Source organism: Gigantopelta aegis, chromosome 4 (genome assembly GCF_016097555.1).
Source record: "Gigantopelta aegis isolate Gae_Host chromosome 4, Gae_host_genome, whole genome shotgun sequence".
In the NCBI taxonomy this organism is placed as follows: Eukaryota; Metazoa; Mollusca; class Gastropoda; order Neomphalida; family Peltospiridae; genus Gigantopelta; species Gigantopelta aegis.
Genome location: NC_054702.1, coordinates 75979499 through 76003535, shown reverse-complemented (window position 1 = coordinate 76003535; position 24037 = coordinate 75979499). Strand labels below are relative to the sequence as shown.

The 24037-nt window shown below is 34.9% G+C and overlaps 1 protein-coding gene across 1 annotated transcript in view; it reads right to left on the bottom strand.

Moving 5' to 3' along the window:
- The window catches only part of LOC121371107 (symplekin-like), a 34003-nt gene extending 12170 nt beyond the window's left edge, over positions 1-21833 (bottom strand). Inside the window, exons 1-20 of the mRNA XM_041496759.1 lie at positions 21605-21833; positions 17119-17187; positions 16605-16658; positions 14972-15045; positions 14240-14366; positions 13384-13490; positions 12847-12910; positions 11984-12135; positions 11283-11380; positions 10166-10320; positions 9342-9431; positions 7729-7911; positions 7071-7229; positions 6331-6412; positions 5761-5822; positions 5054-5174; positions 4507-4593; positions 3121-3316; positions 631-712; positions 125-238 (exon numbers count right to left, since the gene is read on the bottom strand). Coding sequence (XP_041352693.1) covers positions 125-238; positions 631-712; positions 3121-3316; positions 4507-4593; positions 5054-5174; positions 5761-5822; positions 6331-6412; positions 7071-7229; positions 7729-7911; positions 9342-9431; positions 10166-10320; positions 11283-11380; positions 11984-12135; positions 12847-12910; positions 13384-13490; positions 14240-14366; positions 14972-15045; positions 16605-16658; positions 17119-17187; positions 21605-21700 — 2172 coding nt within the window. The 5' untranslated portion in view covers positions 21701-21833. The remainder of the gene's footprint in view (positions 1-124; positions 239-630; positions 713-3120; positions 3317-4506; positions 4594-5053; positions 5175-5760; positions 5823-6330; positions 6413-7070; positions 7230-7728; positions 7912-9341; positions 9432-10165; positions 10321-11282; positions 11381-11983; positions 12136-12846; positions 12911-13383; positions 13491-14239; positions 14367-14971; positions 15046-16604; positions 16659-17118; positions 17188-21604) is intronic.
- Between the last annotated feature and the right edge of the window lie 2204 nt (positions 21834-24037).

Genomic DNA, 24037 nt, shown 5'->3' with positions numbered 1-24037 from the left:
TGAATCATGTGGATCTTGTAAGAGGATTACAAAAGAGAAATAAAAACAAATATTTTAAAGATGTCAACAAATACATATTCCTGAAATCACTATCCCAGGAATAAAAAATAAATAATTCACCAACCTCTGCAATTTCATTGGAAGTGAAGTCCAACAGTACATCAAGGAACTCCAGTCTGTGTGATGGCCTCATCAGAATCAACTGCTTTAACGTTTCCATGCCAAACACAACTCGATTCTGTTTCAACAATAAATGGAGAACTAATTTTAATGTCATTATGAACATAAATTCCTCAGAATAATAGCTTTTGATGATATAGCAAATAAAAATGATTTTTATATATCTACATGTATAAATTACTTAAAGATTTATACCATAACCAAATGAGATGAGAAAATGGTTGTAATCAACATAAATTTCAATCGCTGCCATTAGCAGAGTTACTAGACTAGTACATCAATAATGTGAACATATTTTGTCTCCTCTTCTGCAGCAACATATGTGCCTAATCACATTTATTACCGGAACAAAAGCCTTTGTTTTACCTTTTAACAATACATTAATTTTTCCATATTGGGTATGCGAATACTTTTTTTAAAATTAATAATAAATTTAAAAAAAACCCATACCTCATCCATGCAAAATCTTCGCAAGATTAAAATAGCATTTTCTGTCATAATTGGAGCCTCTAACACCAGACGACCAAACAACCTGTAAGTTTATAATATAAACAGAATATGTATATTATTAAGGTTATATTATAAGGTTATTAAACAATTTGTTTTACAACATGGAATTTTATAATATGAGTGGTGAAACTTCAAACCGGATGAGAGGCACACCTGGAGAAAGAAGCAATATTCTATTTTAATGACTTAATTTTAAAAAACATCCAGTTCAGTGAACCTGTAATCAAACAAATGAAGACAAAACTTTCTAAATATTTAACCAAGTGCATTCTAGGAACTAAAATCTGTTGTGTTTAATAACACCACTAGAGCACACTGACTAATTAATCAGCAGCTATGGAGAATTATGCATACCCACGAACTAGTCTAAACAATCCAATAGCCAACTAACTGGCCATTTGCAGGACTCTCCCTGTACATCGCCAAATTAGCCAATTGCTAATTTTTATACAAAATGGAAACAACATTTATTTTTCGGCTTTAAAATATTCCTTAAATTAACCACAGTTTAATAATTTTGAAGGAAATATTATACTATATCTAAAAATTGACTAAACCAAAACAAATTCCAGTGCGAGCCCTGCATATGGTGAGAGATTAGGTTAGAGTATGACAAGAAATATTATAATGGAGTCACATAGATTCAACGAAATAAGTCAACAACTATTAAATGCGCTCTCTCAACAGATGGTTGACCTAATTATTGACCCAACAAGGTACTATATGACAATATATACATTTGATTTGTACCTAAAAGTACTTTATTGAACCATCTACATAACCACCATATCACACTTATTATTGATATTTTATAAAAATTATTTAATTATGGGTATGGTCCATAATTCTGAAAAAAATAACAGCTATTTGGAGAGCAGAGGTGTAACAGAAGCATGTTAAACATTGACAATCCCGACTAGTTAGGCCGTTGAGGCTTTTGTATCTATAGGTAAATTTATCGTTAGTCGTACACGAAAAACTAAACATCTGGATCACAAACACCTTCATTTTCCACCTTGTCAAATTCATTTTATGCAAAATACGCCATAACAGCTGACTTGGGATAGGAATTGTTACATTTTTAAAGAATACTCTGACGGTGTGACTATATATATGAAGGCTGTGTATATAGCCTCCACTAACGAGGGCTGGCTATATTCACAGCAAAAATGTATATAGGCGGTAAATAAGTACATGTATTTGATTGATCTATATTACCGAACCATCTGGAACAGGAGGAATACATACTAAGTACTATAAGAACAGTGCATTTTCTGAACAGGGGAGGGGGTGGGGGAGTATATGAATTTAGCGGACTCTTTTGTGTACGTTTTCCATAGATATATGAATAGCGTCATATTGTCCCTACAGTACTAACAAAAAATTTATAATAATAAATAAATAAATAAATAAATAAATAAATAAAATAACAATTACAAATTATCAGCTGCTGAGGTAGATTAACTGAAAGAGAAACTAACTACGTACAGTACACAAACTAACAACAGGGCTTGAACATAATAATTTTTCACTGATTGCAATTTTGAGGCTGCTTATGTAAATTTGGTAAAAAAGTTAATTTTACTGCAAATAAATATGACTAAAAGGTTATTTAGCTGTATTTAGTCACATTTCAAATGCTCAAAATTGCAAGGGGCAATAAAACTCAAAATACATTTTTTTAATAGGCTACTAGTAAAGCTGAGACCACTCCTGGTCCCCCCCCCCCCCATTTTTGTAACAACGGCCCTCATTTGCCAAGTCTCTATACATGGCAATCATTTATATAAAATCCAAAAATACATTATACGGTTGTCATATATACAGCCTCATCACTACGAGTCTGTTTTTCCGTATTTATTTGTCTCATCACAAGAAGAGTTCCAAATTTTAAAAATGAAGTAAATCATGGAATTCACTCGATTGTAGTTCAATTAAAATGTTTTGAATCATACAATAACTAGGTTTGGTATTCCAAAAGAATGTAAGTTTCATTTATGATGCATATTTAGAGAAACAAGGCCCACTAAATCCGTGATTGAGTTCCTTTAAATCTCTGAGTCACGCCAGTAGCACTGGAGTGGGAAAAAACGACAAGATAAACTAACAAATATCTAAAAGTTAAAGTTTATTTTGTTTAACAACACCACTAGAGCACATTGATTTATTAATCATTAGCTATTAGATGTCAAACATTTTATAATTTTTTACTCCTAGTCAAAGGAATCTGCTAGATTTTTCCATTAGCAGCAAGGGGTCTTTTAAATGCACTTTCCTAAAGACAGGACAGCACATACACAGCCTTTGATATACTCGATCACAGAATGGATCCACCGATTGGTTTGATCCTACAACACAAGAACCTCAAGCGAGAACTCTACCGACTGAGCTAGATACCGCCCTTAATATCCAAAAGAGTTATTTATTTACCCGTCTCTGTGTTCTGGTCCTTCTATGATTCCCTGCAGCAGAGATGTGAGACACTCGTCGTAACTGGCCATGTCAGGTTTCTCCCCTACAGGCATGGCCACGTTGAAACCCTGGCAGTTGGCGTACTCCTGATACAACCAGGAAAACGCCAGGTCCATCCGGGATCGCAGGTCGTCCATCACATACTGCAGCATTACTACAACATATCAAATTAATTTGGTTAATAAATAAATTCCAATGTATTTCTACATTTCAAATTAAAACTCTTAAAAATAAATCAACTTTACTTGGATAAGCTTCCTTAAATTGTAAAATATTATTTATAGTAATATTTTCATATACACTACATATGTTTATATGTTTATAAAATGTTGGTTACTGATTATCAAACTTAAAAGTTAAAGTTTGTTTTGTTTAACACCACCAGTAGAGCGTATCGATTTATTAATAATCTGCTACTGGATGTCAAACATTTGGTGATGTTTTACACATAGACTTAGACTAAAACCCGCCAACTTTTTTCATGAGTAGCCAGTTTTCCATTAGTAGCCAGTGATCTTTTATATGCACTTCCCCCACAGACAGGACAGCACATACCATGGCCTTTGATATACCAGTTTTGCAGGGCTTGAGGTTTGATCCTATGCCCCAAACACCTCAAGTGAGAACTCTACAGACTGAGCTAGATCCTGCCCTCCCAGTGGATAGCAAGTATAGGAAAACAATGTTCTATGGCCTTCTTTATTGATATACCAGTTGTAAAAAAACTACTTACTAAACTGGAAAATAACTCAATGAATCTGTTGAAGTGTAGACCGGCCTCGGTGGCGTTGTGGTAGGCCATCGGTCTACAGGCTGGTAGGTACTGAGTTCGGATCCCAGTCATGGCATGGGATTTTTAATCCAGATACTGACTCCAAACCCTGAGTGAGTGCTCCGAAAGGCTCAATGGGTAGGTGTAAACCACTTGCACCGACCAGTGATCCATAACTGGTTCAACAAAGGCCATGGTTTGTGCTATCCTGCCTGTGGGAAGCGAATATTGCTGCTAATTGGAAGAGTAGCCAATATAGTGGCGACAGCGGGTTTCCTCTCAAAATCTGTGTGGTCCGTAACCATATGTCTGACGCCATATAACCGTAAATAAAATGTGTTGAGTGCGTCGTTAAATAAAACATTTCTTTCTTTTTTCTTTCTGTTGAAGTGTATTGATCTTGCAGCCCATCACATGTCAGGCAAATTTCTAACCACAAATCAACATTTTGCTCAATATGACAAGAACAGAATTCCCTGTTTTACTGATCCTACACATCCTCACCAAACTAGACCACACGTACCTATAAGACAATAAGACTAGCTATATACAGACATATTAAATAAACTTACCACTCTTTAGATCTCCACCAAACTGGGCTGTTAGGCTGGAGAGAATCTTCACTCTAGCACCAGGAACGTTCCCCAATGTTGCAATTTCTACAACACAAACAGTCCATAACAGACAAATTGTTTATTAAAGTCTCACCTCAATTTTATAGCACATGTCTTAACTATACTTATGTAATAAAATCCAACATATAATTGTGCCGCTTCATACCAAGTTAGGTGCAATTATACATGTATGTGAAGTATGAAAAACTAATTTCAACAGAACAATAAAAGACAAATTTCAGTTATCAACAAAACAGATTTTTTTCCCCCCACTAATCATCAAGACAGTCACATATTTTTTAGAACTTGTTATGTACAATGTTGTTGGAAAATCCAAAACAAAAAACATTTTCAATAATCGTTAGAAAACTAACACATTTTTAAGAACTTGTGATGTAAAATAATGTTTGAATATCCAAAAGCAGAAGCATTTTCACTAATCATCAGAAAAGTGAGGTATATCTAAGACTGTGTGTTGTACGATGTTAGAAAGTCGAGTACTAACTGTCTGAGTTGAATATTCTCTGAATGGTTGAGATGGTCATCTCACTGAGCTGGTCTTCTTCCAAAGGTTTCGTCACACTGGCCAGTTTGAACTGCTGAATGACACCTTTCCTTGCAGGAACCTGCAAATGAAGTCATTTCACTGCTTGTAGTGTGCTTATTCATGTTATACTTACTTACTTTATTGATAATGATGTTACTTTTAAAGTAGTCACTCTAATCATCATATTAATTTTATCTTTTATATTCCCTAAATTCCACACAATACCTAAATCCTATACATTTTTAAAGTATTTTTTGTTGTTTACATGAAAAAAAAAAATTAATAAAGTTGTCAAGTGCTTTACTACAAAAATTCCACAAAATTAAATATCTTGCCTATCATATACGCTTTTGGTGCACTGTGATTAACATCCACAGGAACAACTATAAACCAAGTTTCAGTGCACTGTGATGAACATCCACAGGAACAACTATAAACCAAGTTTCACTGACCTAGGACTTATGGTTTGTGAGAAATGGATCTAAACACAAAACTCTGAGGGACAAGTTTCTGTGCCACCACTGTCGATAGAGCAATATCTATTCATAAAGGTGAAACCAAAAACTGTCTGTAAATCTATAAATTTTCCATAGTATGTCTTTTAAAACATTAATCATAAACTTAAAAGAAGCATATTTCAGCTTTCAAAATGTAAATTTTCTTACTGCAGCTGTCACTGGCATTTCAGGTTTCTTAAACTCTAAATCAAACTGTTCAACTGTACCACCTGTAAACAAACAATTATTACATTTGTGACATCTGTAAAAAAATAGTTTTTCATATTATTTCAATTTAAATTTTACTAATCATAGGAAGCAGATTATTTGGTAGCAGCAGGTTTTACCAAGTGTCATAATAACTGCATTAAACATAAAATAGCCATACATTAAAATACACGTCAGTACATTTTTCAAACATTCAACAAATATTCCTTGCCCTCTTAACCCCTCTTTTCACAGACAAGACAAAAACAACAAACCTATCTAAAACTAAAGAATCCAAAACGTAAAAAATTGCAGGACAATGTTTTTGAGTAATGCACCACTAAGTCAACCAGATTCAGGTGTCACAGAGATAAAGTAAAGAGGAGAATCCTGAATTAGTTGTGGAGATATTTAACATTTAGAACTGAAATACAGCTTGGATACTGAATCTGAAGTTAGATAACAATAAAACAAAGGTAACTGTCAAGATAATGTAACTATGAACAAAGAAGCCCATGAAGACGGACTTACCGACTAAAGTCTGAATGATATGTTTTGGAGATGTTGGCTGAACTGGAGTAGCTCCAGGATCCTCCGATGAAGTCTCCATAGCCTGCACAAATAACATTGTTTTACTTCAATACCTCTACAACACACTGATCTAGTAATATAACAATAACATAATACCATTTTCAGGTACATGTTTGGATTTATGCATTTCAAGACAATTTTACTTTGAAACAAAGTGCAATTTTATTTCTAACAGCAATATTTCAAGAAAATCGGACAAAAGAATTAAAAAAACTATTCATAAAACAACAAATTGTTTGATACAACATATTATAATACGCAACCCTTACCCCCAAATTTTCATCAAAGAATTTAAACAGGAATGGCATTCTGGTAGCACTACAATGCAGAATTGAAAAAAAAAGAGAAAAAAAGAAAAGAGTCCAGGCTTTTTATCTAAAGATTGGAAAAGTTATTAAAAAACTATATAAATTTCTTTGAATGACACTAACATTTTTTAAAACACTACTGCCCACACCAAAAAATCCCCAACCTAGTACTGTAAGCAGACATAAAAAAGAAGAGATTTACCAAATTTGAAACATATCATAAAGTAGCAATCATTATTACATTATAGCACATGTCTTAAAAGATCAGTTTTTAGTATTAGTGTTATGCAACATGACTAAACTTCAGTAAGTGCAGTGTGGAAATGTTGTGAGCACATTTTAAAAACAATCTTTCATGTAAGATGTACGTACTACTTTCATTAACTCTCCAAGTCCTTTGCCCATGCCGGCCATTGTGAGCTGTGTTGCCAACAAGCGGGCCATGTGTTTGACTTGTGTGTCTGTGCCGGCAGCGGCTATTGGCGTGTACGTAGACTGAAACTGGGCTGGCATGGTATCAGGCAACATAACCTACAAAATACAAAAAAGAAGTAGAAATGAGAACAAAAAATTAATGAAAACAATATGATCATATAAAACAAGACCAAAATTGTAATGGGATTAATGAAAAATCACTTGTCAATAAACATAGTTTTGTGTCTTGTATAAATATTACAAGAAGATGCAAATACTTAAGCTGAATAAAAAACATTAACAAGAAAGAATGGTATTTTTCAAAATTAATAAATGACAGGACACAAAATTGAACTGAAAGCAGATTTTAACTGTACGAAATAGATGACAAGTTTTAATACAAATTATTTTAAATATTACAAGAAAACACAAATTATTAAACCAAAAATCATTTAAATGAATTTTGACAGCCACTGCCCTAAATTATTCTGTTTACAAATCATGAGCAAAAGCCCACCAAAAGGGCAGACCATATCCGACTAATTTGCTAAACAAGCTCTTAAGTTAAGAAATATGGCAACATTTATTCACTGTCACCACCATGAATGTCACTTACCATACTGAGGAGCACGAGATCAGCGACATGTTGTGCAGTGAGTCTCGGTAACAAGTCTTCAGCCGTGATGTCAATCGCAGTCTGTTTCTGCGTTCCGGTCGGTTTGGTCTCCTTACTTCGGTCGGTCCACGGAGTGTCGCCGATATCATCATCCTCTTTGTCATCGTCGTCAAGAATCTCTATCTGCAAAAGAGAGAATTAGGAAATTAGCTACTTTATTGTACGTAAGTGATTTCTTGAAATTTAAATTTGAGTATGGTCCATAAACCTATGGGGCCGAATTTACAAAGCCTGTTTTGGTCTTACACATGTGTAACTACATGGCCCAAATTTACGAAGCCTGTTTTGGTGTTACACATGTGTAACTACATGGCCCAAATTTACGAAGCCTGTTTTGGTGTTACACATGTGTAACTACATGGCCCAAATTTAAGAAGCCTGTTTTGGTCTTACACATGTGTAACTACATGGCCCAAATTTACGAAGCCTGTTTTGGTGTTACACATGTGTAACTACATGGCCCAAATTTACGAAGCCTGTTTTGGTGTTACACATGTGTAACTACATGGCCCACATTTACGAAGCCTGTTTTGGTGTTACACATGTGTAACTACATGGCCCAAATTTACGAAGCCTGTTTTAGTCTTACACATGTGTAACTACATGGCCCAAATTTACAAAGCCTGTTTTTCAAAATGTATGTAGTTCCACACGTGTAAGACATAAACAGGCTTTGTGAATGTATGTAGTTCCACACGTGTATGACATAAACAGGCTTTGTGAATGTCTGTAGTTCCACACGTGTAAGACATAAACAGGCTTTGTGAATGTCTGTAGTTCCACACGTGTAAGACATAAACAGGCTTTGTGAATGTCTGTAGTTCCACACGTGTAAGACATAACAGGCTTTGTGAATGTCTGTAGTTCCACACGTGTAAGACATAAACAGGCTTTGTGAATGTCTGTAGTTCCACACGTGTAAGACATAAACAGGCTTTGTGAATGTCTGTAGTTCCACACGTGTAAGACATAAACAGGCTTTGTAAATGTCTGTAGTTACACATGTGTAAGACATAAACAGGCTTTGTCAATTTGGCCCCACATGTTTACAATGTTTAAGAAAAACAGACTTCGTATATTATGACCATGTTGTCTTCACCAACTGTTGGCCCAATCCGGTGAATATTCTAGAACAGGTATATCAATATCCATAGAATATGACATTCTGTCTGTAGATTAAATATGATAAACTTGATATCCAGTAGTTACGGATTATACAGATTATATAATGTGCTAAGACATCCTTAGTACCTAATTAACTACAATATGTCTGTCTGGTAATTGGAACATGGTTCTTGTATTATGTGAGGTAAATATTTAAGAACCAACATGCCTCAAACTCCTGAACAATAATGAACTAAATATATGATTTTTATTAATTACTGTAATCAAATCTGAATAAATAACAATGGTGACCATTAAAGTATTCATTAAATATATGACATCAATTTTAACAAATCCCAATAATATTCTAAAGACATTGGAAATCACAATTAAAGATAAACACTTTACATGTTTATTTTGAGCAATATAAATACTAACATGGCACCCACCTTTGCTTTCTTACTACCTGTAGATGTTGATGGTTCTTCGACCTGTTTTCGTTTTCGTGTTTCTTCGATCTTTGGCATGTTTTTGTTTATCTGTCAAGAAAATTTCACAGAATAACGCACATCAAGTTTACTAATTATAATCCTACACTCCAACTGTGTATAAACAGTTTATTTTAAACCCCAAGTATATACAGTGAAACCTGTCTAAACTGGATCACGCCAGGGACCTAATATTTATCCACTTTAGACAGGATCCAGTGTTTAGAAGGTCGTGTTTTTGGAATTTAAAAAATTCGGGACCATGAAACTTGGCCGGTTTTGAAAGGATTCTGGGTCCGGTTTGGACAGAAAGAAAGAAAGACATTTTTTATTTAACAGCGCACTCAACACATTGTATTTACGGTTATATGGTGTCAGACATATGGTTAAGGACCACACAGATATTGAGAGAGGAAACCCGCTGTTGCCACTTCATGGGCTAATCTTTTCGATTAGCAGCAAGGGATCTTTTATATGCACCATCCCATAGACAGGGTAGCACAGCCTTTAAAATACCAGTCATGGTGCACTGGCTGGAACAAGGAATAGCCCAATGGGCCCACTGACAGTGATCGATCCCACACTGACCGCGCATCGAACAAGCGATGTACCACTGGGCTACGTCTCACCCCTGGGTTTGGACAGGGTTCACTGTATTAACAGCAAAATTATTATTATACTTATAATACAGCAACATTACAAAATGTGGACCTTATCAAAAGCAAACACCCCAAAATCATCAATTAGTTTCAAGTTGCACACAGCACTTCACTTGCTAACCATACCTCTGACTGACTAGCTCCGAGATCTGTAAGCAGAGTTGTGATCTGCGTGAGGTGGTCGACAGATCGCGGGTGTTTCAACAAGGAAATCATCTGCATCTTTAAGTTTTTCCTCACACTGCTCACCTGAGACTTGGACAGCGTGGGTGGTAAATTTACTGTAATAGAAATCCTCATTTATTAAATTATCATACAACAAGAGTACCGGTGAGGTACATGATATGCCCATCAGGAGTTTGATGAAAACCATATCTATATTAATTAATATATTATGGGTACGATTCAATTCTAATCATGTGAAAATTTTGCAATGGGATGGATGAACAGTTTGTTTTGGACCAACCACCATCCTAAGTTGTTCCTACATGTGGTTTGATGGTCTGTATGAAAGATATGGTCCGAACAAAGATTTACTGTCATGTGCAGTAGATCGTGAAAAGTAGGTCACAGTGACCTAGTAATAGTACGCGACACACAGCCATCCCAAGTTGTTCCTACAAGTGAGGTTTAATGGTCCTGTATGCATCTGTATGCAAGATATGGTCCGGACAAGAAAGAGTTAACAGACAGATGTATGGACGGATGGACAACACCATACCATAATATGACCCATAGATGGGCGTATATAAAAAACCCAACTCAAAACACCTGTTGTAAATATTGCTTGTTGTAACCCAAATGACTCAAGAAGTTGTCAACCATTTTCTGTTTTTCAGTCATAACTTCTTCTTTAGCCAAAATATAAAATTGCTAACACTAAACATTTTTAATAAAAAAAACCCTATTAATTATGTTTATGATTATCTCTAAGAGTTGCATCCATAAAATTCATCACGTTTCAGTGATCTAGGAATTACTTTGTAAAAACATGCTTAAATACCAAAACTTAACATTGAGCTAAATGCTAAAAATTAAAAACAAAATTTAACATCCACCACATTGAACATAAATAGGTGCATCTATAAAGCATGTTTCATTGGTTTAGGACTTACAATTTGTGGAAAAATGGAGCTAAACCCGAAAGTGTAACATTCAAACTAAATGAAAAAGTTAATGTCATCACTGCCGCCATCAGAAAAGGAATAAAAAAGAAAGAACTATAACTGCCATCACTTCTTACCATGTAAAGCTTCAAAGCCTTGGACAACCTGATCAAAGAAGATTGGCCTCTGTTTAGCTATGTTGGTTAAAGCTCCCATTACAGTCATCAAGTTAATACTGAAAAAAAGGAAAACCAATGGTTTTATCATGAGCTATTAGGTATGTCAATCCACATAGCCTTACTGTTTATATTTGAAATATTTGAATACATTGTTATGATACTTAACATCAAGTACAACAGTGTTATTAGACAAAAACTAAATATCAGGCCCATCCTCAGTGGCGCAGTTGTTAAGTCAACTAAGTATCAGCTCTGCCCCAATACAGAATAATGTTTAATAGCACAACAAAAAGGTGTAACTCCACTTCACCAGTACATGTGCAGGGGGAGTGGGAAGGGCGTTGGCAGTCAAAACCCTCCACTGCTCCAAGCAAATTTTCAATGTCACATTGTTATAAAACAACCACCACCGACACCGATACTATCCTGTTCTACTATCCATGTGGTTGGTTAACTAGCACAAAACAATGAAGTCAGCGTTGGGCAACATTAGAAATATAAGACCTCTATCTGATCTTTTGTAATTTTCATTACAGTTTAAAAATAAAATTATAAATGAAAGCTTTTTGACAGATGTGATATTAAGATAATGAAATTTTGAACCCAGTCTTATACAACCATTAATACCATTACAAAACAAATGTTAACAGATGTCTTACCTAGAAATGTGTGGTGATGCCTGAAATCGTATCAAAGTTTCAAATGTTTTACAACCTTGATCTTCAAGTTTCTTCAATTTCAGATAGTGACGACCATCAGCAACTAGGTCAAGGGAGAAGTCATTGTCCTGTTTCTTGGGGATTTCAGAATCCTGCAAAATGTTGAAACACATTTTTTATGTTTTATTTACCACTACAAATGACAATCTTTGATGAGGATTGTCTGTTACTTACCATTACTACTAATAAAATATGTTAACACAATAGAAAATTTGGGACTAAGATAAAATTTCAATAAACAATGTTTAAAATGTACAGTAAATGATAAATAAATATTTGGAGATATATTAATTTTGTTGGTAGAATTAAGTATTTCTCGGTGGTTTTGCCCTTTAAAATGAAGTTAATCTTAAATGGCTGTTTTCCATTGTTTGATGTGAGCATTGTGCATGCACTGTTACCAAAAACAGCACCATGTACATGGAAACACTAACATTGATAACCACAGAATTCATTTTGAAATGTGTTTATTTTCTGGGTTAACACCCACACAATACTCATGCAGTGCCAAAAACGGTGTCCATAGAAAAGAGTCCCAAGAAGTGAAAATGTCCCAAACATTAAAAATGATAGCCCTCAAATAAAATATTATCAATGCAAGGACTTGTATACTATGCATGGTCAAGGTCTGCTAAACAATTCTGAAGTAAAAGTAGAAAGTATAATGCTATTATTGTGCCAAAGATAAAGTCACTCTAAACATGGAAGAATATCCAGACTAAAAATTAAGGTGACATGGATGACAACATCAAAGTATAATAGACACTAATATGGTTTGACATGAATATCAAATTTATACTTACTGAAGATTTTTTTGTCAACACCAAAGCTAAGCTCTCCAGGAATTTAACAACATGAGTTCGAATTCTGCAAGAATATAAGAAAACACAATTAAATGGATTAGGGTGATCACTTTAAACATAGTATCATGAAGGGATGGTCTCATTCATTCAATTTATTTTTGTGCTAACGTCCAATTAAGGTTCAAACATGCTGTCCTGGACACACACCTCAGTTGCCCGGGCTTTCTGTTCATGACAGTGGTTAATAGTTAGTATTTATTAGTTAGTGAGGGAGTAGTTGGTGGAACGGTCTTACACCTACTCCTTGAGCTGTTAAAACTTGCTCTGGGTAGGAGCCAGTACTGGCATGCAAACCCAGCATCTACTAGTCTTAAAACTAATATATTAACCATAGCACCACTAGACCAATAAGGAGATGGTAAATTATGAATAATTAAATCCACTTATACAGTTTGTGAATCTTCTCAACCTCAACCTACAAGGAGCTAAATTTTGAACTTAAAATCCAATAATATGCAGCTTGTTTCTCCATCTCACCCATCGTTTTCTGAATCAAGCATTTCATACAGACGACTCTTAAGGTTGTGGATCTGTTCCCAGGAGGCTGTCATTTCAGGTGATGGACTCTTGGCCTTGTTTAACCACTGAAACATAACACCAAACAGTCACATTAAGACCATCGAGAAAAAAACTGAGTCAGTGATATATGTGAGAAACAGTTTTATTTAATGTCTCTACTTTGGCCTCTATTTCTACAAATTATTATTAACAATATTCAGCAGTCTGCCATTTTGCTTTTTGATGGAATACTCTTCAAGAGGGTGGAAGCCTCTGAAGTATGTGATGTAATTAAAAAGACGTCATGGTGACTACCTATACCATATGTCATAACGTTGTTAGATTACGTCACATCCTTTCACCCCTCATGGAGAGTATTCCATAAGAAAGCAAAATGGCAGCCTACAAGCTTTTTGTCCTTGGAGATGTCAGTGACGTCGATATAGGTAACATGTAACCATCTAGTATTTGGAATCTGTGTCATTGCAATGTTTTTTTCATGATTTCTGTCTGGACAAAATGTTGGGAAAGTCTAAAGGTCCTTAAAGGTAGAAGAGTATTTATCGTGGTTGTTAACAATGTGGTTGGAACTTTTAGATGTATGCAAGTGACACACAAATGAAACTGTTGTTCTCGTGATTAAACAAACATTCCTGTCCTTCATTATGTACCACGTATTGATGTTTGCAGATTTCAACATATCATTTCCATTTCATGTTTCACTTTCATTTGGATTTGGATTACTCAATGGCCCAGTGTCTACATTAGTAACCTGAGAGTTAGGACACAGATAATTACTCCAACCACCACATACTGACTGATTTGTGCTGCTTACCTGCAGTGTATTCTTATACATGGGCACCAGCACCAGAATGACCTTCTTCTGAACATTTACATTTTCATCAGACAACAAAATATTCAAACTCGGAAGAACTTTTGGAAGAGCTTCTGGGTCTTTTTTACTAAAAACAAATACACAATGTTAGCTATTTAGTACATTAATCTATATCAAATTAGAAGTGTAACGATATGGGTAGGTCATAATACAATATGTATCCCAATATGTAGGTCACGATATGCGACACTGACCATACTTATTATGCTATGTTAATTATTTTGAATAATAAAACCTTTTTTGAAACCATTAAATTACTTATCAATTACAATATCTAGCTTAAGTTATCACTTTTAGCATATCCAACGTGTTTCTATTCGTTTGTTTGTAGTAGGTCAAAATACTTTAATACAAACCAGAAAACGTATGTACTTTGGAAATTAAGGTCAATGACTTTAAAACATGTACATATTGCACATCTATATCAGATATTATTCTTTAAGACTGTGAGAAAAACAATATTTGGCTGATTAATAATATATAGGTGTCAGAAATGGAAGGGCTAGGAACCCAAATCAGATGATTATGCATTGACCCCCAAACCACCCGTCAGTTGAAAGGCAAATGAAATATATATAACTGGTCCCTTCAGTTGATGAAATCTTCTGATGCCTATGAATTATACATCAAATATAGTTAGTCTAAATAACAATACATAACAATATTTTTTACCTTGCCTCTTCCATAAATCCAATAACAAATCGCTTCACATCTGGAGACCGATCACTTTGAAATGCTAGTATTTCCTAAAATAATATTTAAAAATATATCACATTAAAGGTTAGAACAATCAGTTGGTAACTGTGAACAGCATCAAAGAAAATACTTTTTATTTTGTTTGACACATTGTTTTCAACTCTTCTCAAAGTCCCTGTGTGAAATTATGTATTTATAAGTTACATATTTACAAGTTATCCAGAGCCAGTGGACAGCTGCAAGATGATCAAATTAATAAAATACAAAGAAAGAGACAGAGAGAAAAGAAAAAAAAAAGAGTTAAAAAAAAAAGAGTTAAAAAAATATTTAAAAAATTGTTTGTTTAATGACACCACTGGAGCACATTGATTAATAAATCATCGACTACTGGATGTCAAACATTTGGTAATTCTGACACGTAGTCATCAAAGGAAACCCGCTTCATTTTTCCTAATGCAGAAAGGGATCTTTTATATGAACTTTCCCACAGACAGGTGCACTGGATGGATAAAGAAAAGAGGTTTTATATAACAATGCACTATGGTTATATGGTGTAGGACATATGGTTAAGGAAAGCAGATAATGAGAGAGGAAACCAGCTCTTGCCAATCTATGGACTACTCTTTTTGATTAGCAGCAATGAATCTTTTATATGTAGAGGCACTGATTTTCCGTGATCGCGGAATCGCAGAAATACCTATCTGAAACGGAATTCCCGATTTTTTTCCAAAACATTATTTAACTTTAAATAGCGCATTTGATCAATTAAAATTTATTTTTCGAACTAGAAACTATGGACACCGACATCTGCCTGTGCTACGCTATGACACTAGTACCTTTATATGTTATGCCAAATGTTTAATGTAGAGTATCTAGACGTTTTACCAGTCGTGTTTTCTTTGCTTATTCCCGGCGATTTAACGGGAAAAACCGAACATTGTAAGCTAAAATTGTCCGATATTTACTCACGTGAAAGATATATTATGATATGTTTGCTTATTAATTTTTAACATTTGCAGCATTGCCATATTTCCGATCTCACAAAGGAATGCAGTAATTGCATATTGTATGCCAGGCTTTGTTCAAAATAAATTATACAAGGGAAGTGATTTATAGTGTGATCGTTTGTAATTATTTTCCCCGATCATATCGTAAAGAAAACTGAAAATGTCCAAAGTCTGTGTCGTGGCGTATTCGTGTTTAAATTTAAACCAAAAATAAATACAAACTACTGACATGTTTTGCCTCATTGCATATTTATTTATTTTATACCAGCAATTAATTGCGGTGTGTGTGTGTGTAAGTGAAACAAAAACAGAATTTGTTTAATACTGAAACGGAAAAAAACCGGAATTTGTAACATTATGAAATGGAAAAGGGAAAAATCTGAAATGGAAAATCAGTGCCTCTATATATGTATCATCCAACATACCACGACCTTTGTTAAACCAGATGTGGAACACAGACTGGAACAAGGTAATCAAATATAGTGACAGGAATATACACTGACTTATGATTGTTGCTAATCAAAGGAGTACAAGAACAATGATTGAGATATTCACAGTGTATCTGTTCATTCAATCTCTTACCATCTTATTTATGTACTTACATCAAGAAAATTATCCAGCATTGTGGGATCCTTGTGAATAATTAACTCCTGAACCTGAAAACAAAATTGTTCAACATTTAATGAATTCAAATAAATATGTCTGAATAATTGTGATCAGTAGGAAAATTCTTAGTTTTAACCAAACAGATATTAAAATTTAAATGCTTAAAAAAATTCCTTTTAGATAAATTATCATGCATTGCATTAACTTCAGATAAAACATAAACATGCACTTGGAAGATTGTCATGATTTGTGTTATTTTAAAATAAAATAATAGTACGGTATATATAAATTAGCATGACACCAGAAGAATTAATGAATTTAATGCCTATTGTATTGTGCATATAGAATATGTATCCTTCCTCCATATTTTCTGCAATTGGTTGATCCAGGTTTTTAAAAAAATTAAATGTGTTATAAAATCATGTTCATGTTTCTCAATAATTTTCTAAAACAATTAATTAGAGATCTATATTTCAAGTTTAAAATCCTCTGAAAGAAGACTCACTATACCTGTCTTAAGTAGGTGATCTTCTGTGCATCTCTCTGAGCTAACGCTGCCTGATTTAGTAAATCAACCACCTGCAAGTACAAGCATGACAGCATTTGATTCATTCTCAGATATCAAAACAAGTCGAGAACGATTGTTCAAGTTTCCAGGAGGTTACCACATGCCAAAACAGCACTTCCTTCTCCACAAAATCTTAGTAAACAAAAGCACTACTACACTTACATAGGGATGGCCATATCCTAAAATTTTCAATTGCCCACTCGGCAAGTTAGTCTTAAATTTCACTTGCCCACAAAAAACTTAAGCAGTTTAAAAAAAAGTATACCCCTCTATTTTTCAGAATTAATTTTATTTCTAATTGCAGGACATTGCATTTCAGGACATTTAATTTTAAAAATTTCAATGGGAGTATATAGTTTTTTCTTAGAAATTCTGGCGTTTGGCACTCTTGATGTGATTCTGACACAGTCTCAGTCGGAGACTGCTTAGATCTTCTTACAAATTTTCCTGCACGCGCCTACTCACTGTTCTTTAACATTTAGTCAATTAAATGTTAATTGCATGTACATTTAATACATCAATTTAAATGGGAAACAAATGCAAATATTTGCAGATAGACAACCTAAGTTTCTAATATGAAACACTACTAAATTATTGAAACAAAATAATCATGGGAAACGAATGTTCGGTTTCGTGATTTTATTGACACAGTACCGAAAACTATCATTTCCATGAAATCCAGGGGCCTGACACACACACACACTGTACATAGGGGATGGATGGAGAGAGAACGAAAGAGAGCGTGAGAAAGGAGGGTGGTTGGGGGTCAGTTATAGTTTTTCACTTGCACAACCAATTGAAATCTGTGAATGGGTTCGCGGCTTTGGTCATTCTTTGAAATGGTGGATGATGCTTGCTGTAGATTACGGAATCATAAAATCGCAAGTGTACAAAAGGGGTAAGGAGGCAGTTCGTGTTCGGAAATTTTGTTTGCCCAGCAGACGACTGAATTGTAAATTTTACTCATTGAGCAAATTTATACCCTTCTTGGGTAAGCGGACGAGTACTTTTGGCCAGCCCTGCTTAAACATTGATAACTTGTGTTATAATGTAATCTAAAATAATATGGTATACCTATTGTTTGGTATATGTCTGTCAACTAATAAATAAATAATATAATTTATATATTATTATTTAATTACAATCATAGATTAAAATGGAATTCTAAACCACATTCATAAGCAGTCTTATGCAAATGCGATGTGGCCAACTTAGTCACAAGCACACCATATTTTATACAAAGTGAACCTCTTTTTTTTTCAAACTCAGTTGATGACAGATGTATCAGATTTCTCGACTATCTACACTTCTAAGCATCACAATGTAAAAGGTACAGTGCTCAGGGCTTCTAGCTTATCGTAGCCCCACTCCCATGGCTAGTGATATCGGACTTGTAAATAACTACTATTGCCATGCCCAATGGCTAGTGAAAAAAAAGAAAAAGGTCAAATGTTGCAGTTACATCTATTTTGTAAATATGAATATCCTGCCTCCCCCCACCCCCCAACCAACGTTAGTGTTTTAAGCTATATCTCTCTTTTTAGGTGACATATCCGATTTTTGCTATTATTTAGTAAAATTGTATTAACTTAAAGTAAAGCAGGGCTAGTGATTTTTTAATCATGGCTAGTAATTTTTTTAAATCACTAATCCCATGGCTAGTTCATTTTATAAAAATTCTAGAAGCCCTAGTGGTCCGGTGTATCAGTGCATGTAAACATTAAAAAAATAATGTTATCTGTGAAAACCGAATTACGTATTAAAAAGCAGTGCATATTTTTTTATATCTACAGGTAAATTTTAAAAGTGTACATAAAAGTAGACACTCCCCTGTATATAAAATGATTTCCACGTCCGGTGATTTGGCACAGTAGATGCGACCAGGTGACACTGCTATATATAGACTGCTCATGACCTCACTTAAAAACATAAAGGCTACACTGTTGTTCCAGGATAATTTCAGCACTTTTTTTTTGTCTTCTTAAAAAATTTTAAGTGAAAATGATGGATGACACATGACACATCTCGAGATCAAGTTCGGAATAATTTTGTCGAGCTAGGTAGTTTTTATCATTACTCAGAGTTCAACAAATCCGCTAGCCTGACGCCCGTGGCTAGTGGTTTTTAAGTTCGGGCTAGTGAGAAACGCAAAACCACTAGCCCCTGCGGGCTAGTGGTTTCCCCCCCTCCTCTCGTCATCGCTCGATCGTGGGTTTTTTCTTTCTTTCTTTCTTTTTCTCTCGGCTGAAATTTCGTTTAATAAATTTGATTGTGACGTTTGTCATCGAATAATATCAACAACGCAATCAGTATATAATAATAATCCACTTGAGCTAGGTCTGCAAACTGCAGTAACATGCTATCTCTACATCGTCACAGTTACAGCATGCAATATCTACCTTTCCCTTTCAAGTTTCTGGCACAGGAAATAAAGTCTAATGACATGCATGTTTTGATTGGTTAATCTCGCACATATGTTTTAGGCTAAGAACTTGGAAATCACCAATCGCGACGACAGGTTAATCTCAATCAAGTAAACCCCAGCCATGCTTTGAATTTCAGTGTTTGTTTTATTTACCTATTGTTTTCTAATTTAACACTTCGCTAACATGTGGTTATCGGCAATCAGGAAAACAATTTACTTTAATGGTAACCGCATATGCAATGAATCGGCTTGGCCTATTACGTGTAGCGGTTTGGATAATACGTCACAGCTGCCGATACAAGATAATACCTTTTTTGTTCATCAATTAACAACGGATTAGATGTAGCCGTTATATTCTTTCGATATCGGTCTGACACGGGATAATGCCCTGTATTTGGCATCACCGTTCCTGGCGACATAAATAGTAGGCCCTAAATATATATCCAACTACCAAATACACTGAACCATCTATTACCGTGTGTCACACTGTCGTACCCTCATTTAAATTTAATTATTTTGATAGTGTGTTTAGATACCAACCAAGAGTTTGCTCAATTATTTTTCCCCGGGGGGAGGGCAAAAACGAAAACGGGACAATGACGATGGATCATACTTGACAAAGACAAAACGTACGACACGACAAAAAACTGAAAGTTACAACATGATTTAAGTGTTTGTTTTATTTTACTGTTATACTCGTAAATGTGTAATGTTACAAAAATTATATAAACATCCAGTTATAATTGATCAGGAATTTGGGCTAGTGCTTTATCTTGGTGGGCTAGTGGTTTTCACAAACCCACTAGCCCTGTGGCTAGTGACTTTTCAAAATATTTGTCATACTCTGCATTACTGTAGATATCCTTGAGTAACCGTGAACCGGACTATTAACGGGAAATGGTTTCTGCACATGTGCACTGTAATGTATGATCGATTTGATGAAATAATGTTTCACCTTGTTCATTTTATTATCAAAATCAATCAACTAATGTTAATATCCATGCCATTTTCTGTTGTGAAGAGATTAAATGCATGTTGTAGTCTAATGTTGACATTCTTCAGCTACTTCAGTAAACCGGGCTATTGTTTTTCAAGAGTCATGTGACGTCACCAAAACTATTATGCAATGAATCTATGAGACTGACAATGACAGTGGTGTAAAATTGTTGTTTATTTAGGTTTGTTTAATATTATATGCCATTTAATATAGTGCACAAAATGGCAGTTGTGCATACATTTCCTTATGTATAAATGTATTTTAAATGTCTACTTGTCTTTTCCTCATTTGTGCACTTTGTTTTTGGGAAGGTTTTCTTAATTCAACAAAAGTATTTTGATGTCAGGGAGTTCAATCATATGAGGATTTCTTAAAAACAAGTCAAACGTAAATAGACCGGTTTACGAGGTAGCTTGGTTGCTGTTTTTTCACCATACAATGATACATGTTCATCATCATGCACACCTAAGATCCCTACCTGGATTTTTCTCCTAGGTCAGGGTTTTTGCCAGAGGGTAAAACGGGTATGGCACCATACCCAAATTATTATTATTTTAAGTTAACACTTTTACAAAATTAATGATTCTTATCATTATTGTATTATCTCTTAACCCTAACCCTAAATGTAACCCATTTTCTTTGCTGGGGAGGCCCCCCTTACCCCCTATTGACTGTGGCTGCATTCAATTTCATAGCGCCATACCCAAAAATTTCTTTTTGGCAGAAACACTGTATGTAGATTATACACACATGTGGATCTTAGTTTACTTTTATTTTTAGTAACAATTTGATTGTTGTTAACTGGACTGAGTGTCAAGTAAGATGTTAAAACTTTGGGTTTTGCTTGCTTTTTTCAAAAGAATTTACAATGAAGAAAAAAAAAAAAAAAACCCACAGAAAACTCCCCAATATATTTTTTTTTATACGGGAGGAAGACAAGAACGACTTGCTCTGGAATATACTAAGACTGTCTGGATTAAACGATCAAAGAGTACAAAATGCACACCCTGTCATATGGAGACATCGATTCACTAGCCGCGGCATCTTCTTCTTTGAAAAACTGGGCCGCAGTGGACCTTCTGCTTTCGTCATCAGTTGCCATGCTGTGACTAAATGAGTGACTATCAACCAACAGACCAAACAATAAAGCAATGAATTAACCAATTTGTCAAAACATATAGAGTTTCATTGTTTTTAAAGTTTTAATAACAACCCATGCACATATCCTATCAATATTCCGCCATTCTTCTTCTTTTTCTTTTGTAATCTCCTCCATTTCATACGTCGAATTGTAGGGCCTAAGTGTTAGACTAGTTTATCACAATCCGAAACTTATGCCTTTCTCCGAGTTTGAAACTCAGATATTTCTAAGGTCACTAGTGTTAGACTACCTTGATAAAATATACCAATATATTACATGCAATTGTTACCTTACATTGGCTAGGATTCTATACAACAACACCAACCCCCAAAATATGAGTTTTCCAACAACCATTTAAAACATCAAGCTTCCTCGTCGAATCAACAGATGTAAAAATTCGATCATTAACTTATTTTACATTGCACTTTAAAAACTAGTATACTCTCCATATATATATATATATATATATATATATATAAAGAAAGTTTTTTAACGACAACACTAGAGCACATTGATTTATTAATTATCGGCTATTGGATGTCAAACATTTGGAAATTTTTACATATAGTCCTACAGAGTAGCCTACATCCGTTACAGTTTTGCATTAGTAGCAAGAGATCTTTTATATGCACCATCCCACAGACAGAATAGCACATACAACGGCCTTTGATATACCAGTCGTGGTGCACTGGTTAAAACGAGAAATAGCTCAATGGGCTCACCGACGGGGATCGATCCTAAACCAACCGCATTTTTAAAGGGACGTCTAAAAATTAAACACTTCTCTCGACAGGTGGAAAATATACTATTATTGACTTTTGTTCACTAACTGTTTGATGTCAGTAGTATTGTATGATGTAGTTTGTTAACACAGGATTCGAAATTGGTTGAAATTCCTGCCTGATGTTCGACAAGCCTAAACGTCTGCCAGCCCGAATAAAAAACCGGTCGAGACGGCAGTATTTCGACCATTGCTAACACGTTGAACAAGAGTACCAAATGGATCATATATCAGTTCACTCGCTTATGAATTTCGTAGCCAGCATATGGCAAACGAGGCGCTTGCCTCATCTGGAATTTCCCCAGATTTATTTTATTTTTCCCATGACACTGGTATTTATTTTAAAGGTCTGGGTTTCCCTCGGCGTTTTTTTCCTCTCTGGCTATGCCTCAGAATTATATCGGTTTTGCCCTTGATCGAAAAAAAAATCTAGCACTAGCAAATATGCTACATACATGCTTCTTCCTATCATCATAAAACATTAATGTTAATTATATTGTGTATTAAAATAGTTGTTTTTCTTTTTAAAAGAAGAAGAAATCGAACGTTAACGAACCAATTAGTCCAATCACTGACACAATGAGAGTATTTACAACTAAATGGGGACGGAGAGATGCCTGTCAGTGAGTCAGTTCAGTATTAATTATATTGTTGTTTTAATCAATTGTTTTTCATATTTTATTTTAACCAGACGAAAGAGATATCTAAAGATAAAGGACCAATTAGTCCAATCAATAAAAAAAGGACAGTGATTGTAATCAAGTGAGAATGTCTACCTGTCATTGAGTCAACTGAACGATCCGAATTTTGTCAGTGTCACCTCACTGCCAAAATTACAATATATAAACAACCCAAAATAGTGGTTATCATTGCTACTACCATCGTCTGTGAAAACGAAGCAACTTACAGGTAATAATTTGTATTTACGGCCATGCATTCATTATATACTGACACACAATGAAAACGACCGGCCTCGGTCGCGTCGTGGTAGGCCATGGGGTTTTTAATCCAGATACCGACTCCAAACCCTGAGTGAGTGCTCCGCAAGGCTCAATGGGTAGGTGTAAACCACTTACACCGACCAGTGGTCCATAACTGGTTCAACAAAGGCCATGGTTTGTGCTATCCTGCCTGTGGGAAGTGCAAATAAAAGATCCCTTGCTGCTAATCGGAAGAGTAGCCCATGTAGTGGCGACAGCGGGTTTCCTCTCAAAATATGTGTGGTCCTTAACCATATGTCTGACGCCATATAACCGTAAATAAAATGTGATGAGTGCGTCGTTAAATAAAACATTTCTTTCTTTCACAATGAAAACGCAAAACAGATATTGTTCGATATTTTGTTGTGATTAATGAAAAATATATTTATTGGACTTAAAATAACAATTTATGAAAGGAAGAAGGTGGATGATTACCACTCTGGAGAGCAAACTGTAGTCTCGCAGCATGATGTCGCGGTGTCATGATGTTACCGTTGTACGGGCGTCTGCATCTGAGTCCAGCCGTTCTGAGTCGAC